This window comes from Lathyrus oleraceus, chromosome 2, assembly GCF_024323335.1.
Source record: "Lathyrus oleraceus cultivar Zhongwan6 chromosome 2, CAAS_Psat_ZW6_1.0, whole genome shotgun sequence".
NCBI lineage: Eukaryota > Viridiplantae > Streptophyta > Magnoliopsida > Fabales > Fabaceae > Lathyrus > Lathyrus oleraceus.
This window is the reverse complement of record NC_066580.1, coordinates 177,316,180-177,325,657: the sequence shown is the minus strand read 5'-3', so window position 1 is coordinate 177,325,657 and position 9,478 is coordinate 177,316,180. Positions and strand designations below refer to the sequence as shown.

The 9,478-nt window shown below is 34.1% G+C and overlaps 1 protein-coding gene across 1 annotated transcript; it reads left to right on the top strand.

Moving 5' to 3' along the window:
• The first annotated feature begins 225 nt into the window (after positions 1 to 225).
• LOC127118745 (14-3-3-like protein A) lies at positions 226 to 2,478 on the top strand. Its single transcript, XM_051049001.1, has 4 exons — positions 226 to 830; positions 1,484 to 1,606; positions 1,953 to 2,069; positions 2,185 to 2,478. Exons 1-4 carry the CDS (start codon positions 345 to 347, stop codon positions 2,242 to 2,244), a joined length of 786 nt encoding a protein of 261 aa, XP_050904958.1. The 5' UTR covers positions 226 to 344; the 3' UTR covers positions 2,245 to 2,478.
• The last annotated feature ends 7,000 nt before the right edge of the window (positions 2,479 to 9,478 follow it).

Genomic DNA, 9,478 nt, shown 5'->3' with positions numbered 1-9,478 from the left:
AATTTTGTTCATGGAAATGTTAAAATAGAATCCAAAATTCAAAATCGCGCGTGACACAAAAATGCGTCACAATCATGAGTGGCAGAAAAAGAAACAAAGCACGAGCCAGCCAATGACAGCCTTTCAGTTTTCCTAAATTAATAAAATTAATAAATCAAAAATAGTTTTCTTTTTTACAAAAATAAAATAAATTAAAAATAGTTAACCCCCACCGTCCACTAAAACCAAAAAACCGCTATTTCTTGATTTCTTCTTCTCATTCACATCCACATCCACTCTTTGTATCATTTCTCTCTCTTCTTTCTCTCACTCTCTCTCCTCCGATTCCGAAACTAGATTCTCCGATGGCCACCGCACCAACACCGCGTGAAGAGTTCGTCTACATGGCGAAACTCGCCGAACAAGCCGAACGTTACGAAGAGATGGTGGAGTTCATGGAAAAAGTAACCGCCGCCGTCGAAAGCGAGGAACTCACCGTCGAGGAAAGGAACCTCCTCTCCGTCGCTTACAAAAACGTGATCGGAGCACGACGCGCTTCGTGGAGGATCATCTCCTCCATCGAACAGAAGGAAGAAAGCAGAGGCAACGACGAACACGTGACGGTCATCCGTGATTACAGATCTAAGATCGAGACTGAACTTTCCAACATCTGTAACGGTATTCTCAAACTTCTTGACTCACGCCTCATCCCTTCTGCTGCGCTAGGTGACTCCAAGGTTTTCTACCTTAAGATGAAAGGTGATTATCATAGGTATCTTGCTGAGTTTAAGAGCGGCGCTGAGCGTAAAGATGCCGCTGAAAGCACTCTCACTGCTTATAAATCTGCTCAGGTCTCTCTTTATCTCTCCGATCTATATCTATTTTCTTTTTACGGATCTATATCTATTTTCTTTCATTTTTTTAAATATTTTTGTTTATTTTATTTTGTTATTTAGCATAATATTGATTGTTGATTTACTTAATAATTATTTATTTATTTATCTGGCTATGGTTATTTATTTTGTAAATTTGCGCTGTAAATAACATATTCAGATCTATTTGATTGAAGTGAGAAAAATGAATCGGAGTTTTGTATTTTGTATGATTTGAGATATAGCATATTTCACGAAAATGAAAGAGATTTTTCCTCTAATTAATTTTTCAGATGAATAAAAACTTGTTAATTGGATTTTTCTTCCATTTTAAGGTCCTGATGATTTTTTGAGTGTATTATGATTGGTTTGTTTTTAAGAAAAGAATGATTGTATGCACTTGGTTGGATTCTTTTTCTCTAATAGATTAGGATAATGAAAAATTTGAAATGAGTTGAGAATATGATAATATATATGTATTGGTAGCTTAAAGTACAAATTTGTAATGATCACTTGCTCTATGCAGATTTTGTGTTTTTATTTGTTTGAAGCTTTTATAGTTTTTGTCAAATGCAATTTATCTCTGGATTTTTTTGTTTGTTTCTGATGTGTTAATTTGATTTTGCCTGTAGGACATTGCAAACACTGAGCTGCCTCCAACTCACCCTATCAGGCTTGGTCTTGCTCTGAACTTCTCCGTGTTTTACTATGAGATTCTTAACTCTCCTGACAGGGCTTGTGGCCTTGCAAAACAGGTTAGTATTCTCAAGAAAATGAATAATGGGAGAAGATTGTGTGTGTTGTTTCTTTCAATGAATTACCCTTTCAATATTTTTTTGGTCGATGCTGCGAGAAAATTTAGTTTATGACTGGATACAGTATTCTATAATGTTGTTTGTGAGTTAGATCATTGTTGATTTCATTCAATTTCAAGCAATATTGTAATTTCATGAATGTTGAAATAAACATGTTAGGGTTTGGTTACTGTATACTATACTCTAGTAGGGTTTGTTCTTCAATGTTATTTCTGTATGTTCTACTGTTTTCTATAATGAATGGTGTGTACTAATGAACATTTTTGTTCATTTCTATATTCATTAGGCTTTTGATGAGGCTATTGCTGAGTTGGATACATTGGGAGAGGAGTCATACAAGGATAGCACTTTGATTATGCAACTTCTCCGTGATAACCTCACCCTTTGGACCTCTGATATGCAGGTATGATATTTTTATTGTCAATGTTACCTCATATTTTGAATCTTGTAATCTCTTAATTTACTAATCATATATTCAATTTATTGAATTTGGTTTTGTATTGTGTTTGGGGTTTCAGGATGATGGTGCTGATGAAATCAAAGAAGCTGCACCTAAAGGCAATGATGAACCACAGTAAAATGTGTCATATTGCTAATTAGTTATTAAACTTCTCTTCTATCATGTTTTTAAAGGGAGAAGGTGCTGATTGATAATGTTGAAGCTACTGAGATTTTAGGCGTTCATGGTCTATTTTATGATATATGGATGCACTGGGCTTTTTTAGTTTGTCCTTCCATTTGTGTACGTGTTTCTGAATTGCCTGTTTTCTAAATGTCACTCAAATTTCTATCCTATGCAATTGGTTTAATAATGTGTTTATTCCAAAGCTTGAAATCTCTATCAAGCTTCATCATAATGTGTTTGTGAAAGACTGCACTCTTCACTCTGTTTAAAAGGGTATGCTCTTTTGAGCACTAAGACCGCACTCTTCACTCTGTTTTGAGCGTCGTCTGGGGCAATGATATATAATTTTTAAACCTTGTTTTGTATGTTGATGTTAGTTGTTGCATTTGAAATAGTATATGAATGGGTATTAAAGACCACTCATTGTTTGATTGGCTTATCAGCGGATCGTTCACTAACAACCCTAAGAATCTAAAGCTTGGAAAAATATCATTAACCAATTAGTAAAAACACAAGAATCCTAAACTTTCTGTTACATGAGGAAGTGTATGTCAACTGACGGAGGTGATCCTAAAAGATGAATTACCTATGGAAAACAGGGGATTAACAAGGGTTTTAATCTGTTGATGATAAAAGAAGATCAATGTAAGTAAAATGGTAAAAATGAACCTTATTTTTACTTAGGCAAATGGTCTATAGGTTCTAAACACTTCAAAACAAATTTCATACAAAGCTAAGACCACCCCACATCCATTACATCCATTTTGCTTTTTAAATGGACTTCATTTAATTTTTTTTATGATATTACACTCTTCTCAATTATTTAAACAACTCTACTAAATTTTGTAAATATCCATTCTAAAATAGATCCAACTAAACATCACATTATACTCAACATTGTGCGCATTGCTGTGAAAACATTTTCAAGTTAAACAACCAAACTGTGCAGTCAATTATCCACAACATTTTCAAATTAAACAATCAACCACAAAACTCCGATACAGAGTCTTCAAAACCAATTTGAACGATATTGGTGTTCTAAACGATATTGGTGTTCTAACAAGGACGAGTAAAAAACTACAATAGTAAGATTTAAAAAGTTTAATTTTTAATTTAAAATTTAGACAAATTACATTTGATATTTTTTTTATAACTTATTTATTTTATATTTTATTTCAAATGAAATGTATAAATGAATAGATAGCTCAAGTCATCATAAGGGTTGTTTATATTTTTTTTATTATTTATTTTAAAGAATTTATTATTAAAAGCATGTGTTTTTGAGTATGTAGGGTAACTATACTAGAAATTATGAAAGGTTTTGGTCCAAATTCTATTTGAATCTATTCCATGAGCAGCCCAGTTGCCTACTTGCTGATGTGAATATTTTTCCAACTATATAGCTTATTTTTAAATAATGAAATTTAATTTTAATATCTTCCATGGTAATTTTTTAAGAAACCCGTTTTAAATTTTATTCAGTGTTTGTAAGTGGTTCTAGTATTAAAGTCATACTTACCCAAATAATATAAATTTTGCTCAAATGATAAAAAGAAATACAACTTTTAAGTATTCCAGTCATACCAAAAAAAATATCATAATTTTATATTATTTGAGTTTTTTTTCTTGAAGGATTTTTAAAAAATAATCTAACTTCATCCTAAAACATTCTTAGTAAATTAAAGGTTTAATTACAATTTTGGTTATTTTAACCAATTTACGAGATTGTTTTTCCATTTTAAATTTTAACAGTTTTGATTTCTATTTTAAATTTAAATAGTTTTTCTCTTCCTTTCATATTTTTACATTTAAAAAATTAATGATGTTTTTATTTTTTAATGACCAGTTACATTAAACTTTGTAGATAAAATATAAGTTTAAAAAATTATCAATTTTTCATGAGAATAATATAAGAGATGAATTAAAACTATTTAAATTTAAAATAGGAGATCAAAATTATTTGAATTTAAAATAGAACAACTAATTTTGTAGATTAGACAAAATAGAGAGATTAAAATTGAAATTTAGACTAAATTAAAACATGTATACTCCAAAAAAACACAAGTCTCAATGTGTTAAATAAAATAAAATTCAAACAAATGCAATCTAAAACTTATAAGAAGTTTCTTAATGCACCCTAGATGTTTCTACTGTACCACGTGAATTTCTAAAAATGTCTCCTGTTTTCGGAGATGCATATTCAGACGCACCTCTTGCACACTCGAGTAAGACCATTATGAGATGCGCCCAATATATTGGGTAATTTTTATTCTAGAGATGCATCTCCGAAATATTTTAAGAAATACCTTAATTATTTACCAGTTCAGTAGAAATTCTGGAGATGCATCTCCGAAATTATGGGCAGTTTTTTGAATTTTTTTATCATCTTTGCATGTCAGATATTTTCGGAGATTCATCTCCAAAAATATATGATAAAAGAACCAGTTGCATGATCACATAACCATTGTTGACATAGTTGGTAGATGTTGGCAAAGACTTTAAGAACAAACAAGAGTTTGAATCCCATGATCAAATGCTTCAATGGATTTGTATTGAGACCTCTAAACTTGAATTTGGTGTGGTTATCGGAAGGTTCGATAATGATTCGGATAGAAGATGCGCTTTTGTGACAGTGATTTACGAAAGAAGCGGGAAATATAGAACTCCCCTCCGGAATTTTAAAAGAGATGACACTGGTACAAGAAAATGTGATTGTCCGTTTAAGGTCTGTGGTTACATGTTGGCAAATAAAAATTGGAGATTTAATGTGATATGTGATTTGCATAACCATGATTTGTGTTTAAAATTATCCGGTCATCCTAGTGTATGTCGGCTCAATTCAGAAGAGAAGGAATATGTTGCTCACGTGACCTTGAATCTTGTTCAACCGAAAAATATACTTGCAACATTGAAACGAAAATGACCCAAAAATATATCAAATATCAAGCAAGTGTGTAATATTTGGTACCTCACTAACAAGGCACTTATGGGGAATATAACGGAGATGGAACAACTCTTGAAATTGTTGGATGATAACAATTACGTGTCTAGGTACCGAACGTGCGATGATGGAGTTACTGCTAGAGATATTTTTTGGACTCATCCTGATTCCATAAAGTTGTTTAACACATTTCTTATGGTTCTCATAGTTGATTCAATCTACAAGATCAACAAGTATAGACTTTCATTATTGGAGATGGTTGGTGTGACCTCAACTAAGAAGACATACTATGTTGGTTTTGCATTTCTTGAGTGTGAAAAAAAGGAAAAATTTACTTGGGCATTAGAGTTTTGTCGGACACTATTGAAGGTACAAGGTGAGATGCCTAAAGCGATTGTTACTGACCTCGATACCGCATTGAAAAATTCGGTTGCAAAGGTATTTCCTTATTCTTATGCATTACTTTGTAGGTATCAGATGACAAAGAATGTGAGAAGTCGGGTTAAACCCGCGGTAGGGACGAAACAGATAGAGTACGAAGATGGGAAAATGGTGAAGGCAGGTGTGATTGTGGAAAAAATAATTGATGCATGGAATCATATAATAAATTCTTCCACAAAAAAAAACTATATACCGATTCCGTTATTCATTTCAGGAAAGTGTGTGAAAAGTATCCAGATTTGTTGAAATATGTTGAGAGCACAATTCTTGACCAGGTGAAAAGGAGAAAATTGTTTGTGCTTGGATCGATCCGGTTAGACACCTTGGAAATACAACAACTAACCGAGCTGAGTTTGCCCATGCTACATTGAAGAATTGGTTGGAAAATGGTAAGGGCGATTTGTGTAGAGATTGGGACTTTGTGAACCAAATGATTCGTAACCAGCATAATGAGATATATACATCATTTGGTCAGAGCATCACAGTTTTGGAACGCAGATTTAAAGACAACACTCTATATTCTCAGTTGGTTGGTAACATTTCTCGGGCGGGTTTGAACTATATTTTTCACGAGGCTAAACGAGTTGATAATGTAGGCTCCAATAGCGCAAGGTGTGGATTCACAATTGTGAAAACATATGGTCTCCCATGTGCTTGTGTTATTACTAAAAAGGTGAAATTTGGTGACCCAATAAGAATGGACGAGGTTTTCACTCATTGGAAGATTCTTCGGTTTGATGATGATGGATGCATGGATGACGGTAAATCAAATATCTCTATTTTGACCGAATGAGAAGTAATACAAGAGAGATTTTTGAAAGCCGGTGACAACATGAAACTCCACATCAAAGAACAATTGAGTAAGATTGTCTATCCGGAAACCACTAAATATTCCTAATGTGATATGTGATTTGCATAACCATAAATTATGTTTAAAATTAGTCGGTCATCCTAGTGTCTGTCGGCTCAAGCGGGAAGAGAAGGAATGTGTTGCTGACATGACCTTGAATCATGTTCAACCTAAAAATATACTTGCGACATTGAAACGAAAATGACCCAAAAATATATCAAATATCATGTGCCTAAATGGATGCGTTTCTATGAAATGAGTCACCTAATAGCATGTGTGTATGATAGAATGTTTGTTAACCGCACAAATAATTGTATGTAATTGTGTCTAAATATAAATGAAGTTTTATATATTCACCTTTTATTCATATTTTGTCTTTATGCATTTCTGATCTTCCCCGTGACAACATTTGCGTTTTTATCAATGAAAAAATAGGTTATGTTTTAGTGTTATGTTTTGAAACTAGGTCAGGACAAGTTCCAGAGATGCATCTCCAGAACAAGATAATAGGGTGCGGTTCTGGAGATATATCTCTGGAATCAACATGCCAGTCATTGAGTGGTCCATATTTATCTATGGCTTCAATAAATTAAGGTGTTCTTATGTTATGTTTCACACAAACTGAAAATGTCTCAAATGACGCCACTAAACATTGACTGGTATGTCGCAAATATCTCCTTCTCCAACGGAGCTCCCGGACACACGTTCAAGCTCAACGACTTCACCTCCCTCGATGATATCAAAGATGAAATACATTATCTTCTACCTTACGGAGACAATCGGAAGATTAAAAAGCTCGAGTACCGTTCACCATCGATTAACAACAGAGGGACGATTGAGTTTAGCAAATTTGAGCTCAATTACATTTTTTCGTTTCGAAACAAAAGTTCCACTCGAGTTGGAAGCGACGATTTCAAGATTGATCAAAGATATTCTAAAGATGTTGAAACGTCCACCTGGATATTGAAGTGTAATGTTGCATTTTATGTTGAACTCATCTATGTAATCCTAATTTTATTTTATGAACCTTAACTTTAATTTGAAAAAGTTTCTTGATTTTGGATCTGGTACTGATATCTATGTCGTACGAAAATGTAACTACAGATAATTTCTGGAGATGCATCTCCGGAATAAACCAATCAATAGAGCGTCATTCTGAATGATCTCATTTGAGTATGTGTTGGAATACGTTCAAAGATGCATCTTCGTAAACATAAGGTATTTTTAGAAATTCGCATAATGCGGTAGAACTTATAGAATACAATTTTAAATATTTTATTGGATCAATGATATAAACCTAAGTCAAATTCAATGGCGTGTAAGTGGGGGTGGATTTCAATCATGGAGGGGAGGTAAGGCATTAATATAACGACAAAAATAAAAAGTGATCTTTTAAACATTACAAATTAACAATTAGAAATCATCTCTCGTCTAAAATATGATTCAAAATATAAGGAAATATACACATTTTGATTTTTTTTCAAAAATAACCCACTTTTTCAAGGAAATTCCCAAAATACCCCTGGTTTAAAAAAAATCCCAAACTACCCCATTTTTAGGAGGAGACGCCAATTCAATTGACGACTCCTCTTAAAAATTGAATGGAGGTGCCAATTGGATTGGCTAGGGCAGGTGTCCTAGCCAATTGAATTTGCGCCCCTATGTATAAGTTGATAGGAGGCGCCAATTGGATTGGCGCCTCAGTGTAAAATGAATTTTTTTTGTTATAAATAGATGCGTTGTGTGAGTCATTGTTCCACATCTCATTTAATCATTTGGCAATCATGTTTGGTGTTCATCTCCGATACAGAAAGGTGATTTATGCGAGAGAAAAACCTCAGATGCTGATGTTGTTCTGGAACATCACTATGTTCGATCAACTGAAGAGGGAGCTGGTTCGTTGGTTAGATGGGAAAATACCAGAAGGGAAAAAAATTAGAAGTATTGAGAGACTTGACAGTATCTTTGGTTGGGTGTGAATGAAGACTGATAAGGATGCTAGGGAAATGATGTTTGGTCGAGATGACATCAATTTGATTGTTGTAATCAGTTAGAAATATTTTTGTTTTCAGATAGCTTATTTTATACTGATGTTTGTTATGAACCTCGTTGTAACAAAAAGTTAATGATATATAATGATTGAATGTTACAGAAATACAATGTTACTAAAAGCTTAAGACCCAAATGATGCTCCTCGATTGGGACACTTGTTCTTGTTGTGTCCTGGTTGACGACAGATACTACATAATCTTATCATTTTATCTGTGGAATCCATTTCTGTCCTGATACGTGTGCTGTTTGGCCTTCCTTTTTTCTTTATATGCATCTCGTTGTTGTGCCAAACTATATCACCTTCATATGGAGGCCAATATTCCTCCATTGGTAGTACCGAGAAGCTTTGGTTATATACATTCATGACAGTGACGGCCTTGTACACATCAGATAAATGGTTGTAAGCGTCTTGACGAGTATAAGCGCATGCTGCAATGACATGGGAGCAAGGAATGCGGAAGGCCTGAAATTTTCCACAATCGCACCAACTTCTGTTTAGTCTAACAGCATAGGCTAAATTTGGTCTCCCCTCGTTGTGGTCCATTATTTCCTGGACGCTGAAATTTTGCCTATGACGGTCAAAGACTGTTACAGCATGTGTGCTAGCTTTGATGCTCTCCTCTTTCATGACCGTCATGGAACACTCACTGAATACTTGCCCGGACATTAACACCTCACTCCATCTTTCACCTCTGGTTGCGAATGTAGAAGCCAACCTATAATAGGTCGATCTTACCAAGGCGTACTTATATGGCTTGGTACATATCGGTTGGTTTTCAGTTCATCGTTGAGGATATGTACTTGTACGACCTACGCCAGATGACTTACACACCTGACACCGCAACATCAAACCCTCAACAACAGTGTCAGACTGGATACACACAACCCCCTGTCTGTCAAATG

Coding starts and splice junctions, on each gene's coding strand:
- LOC127118745 (XM_051049001.1), top strand. CDS start 345: ATGGCCACCGCACCAACACCGCGTGAAGAGTTCGTCTACATGGCGAAA. Junction 831..1,483: donor CTGCTTATAAATCTGCTCAG/GTCTCTCTTTAT, acceptor TTTTGCCTGTAG/GACATTGCAAACACTGAGCT. Junction 2,070..2,184: donor TTTGGACCTCTGATATGCAG/GTATGATATTTT, acceptor TTGGGGTTTCAG/GATGATGGTGCTGATGAAAT.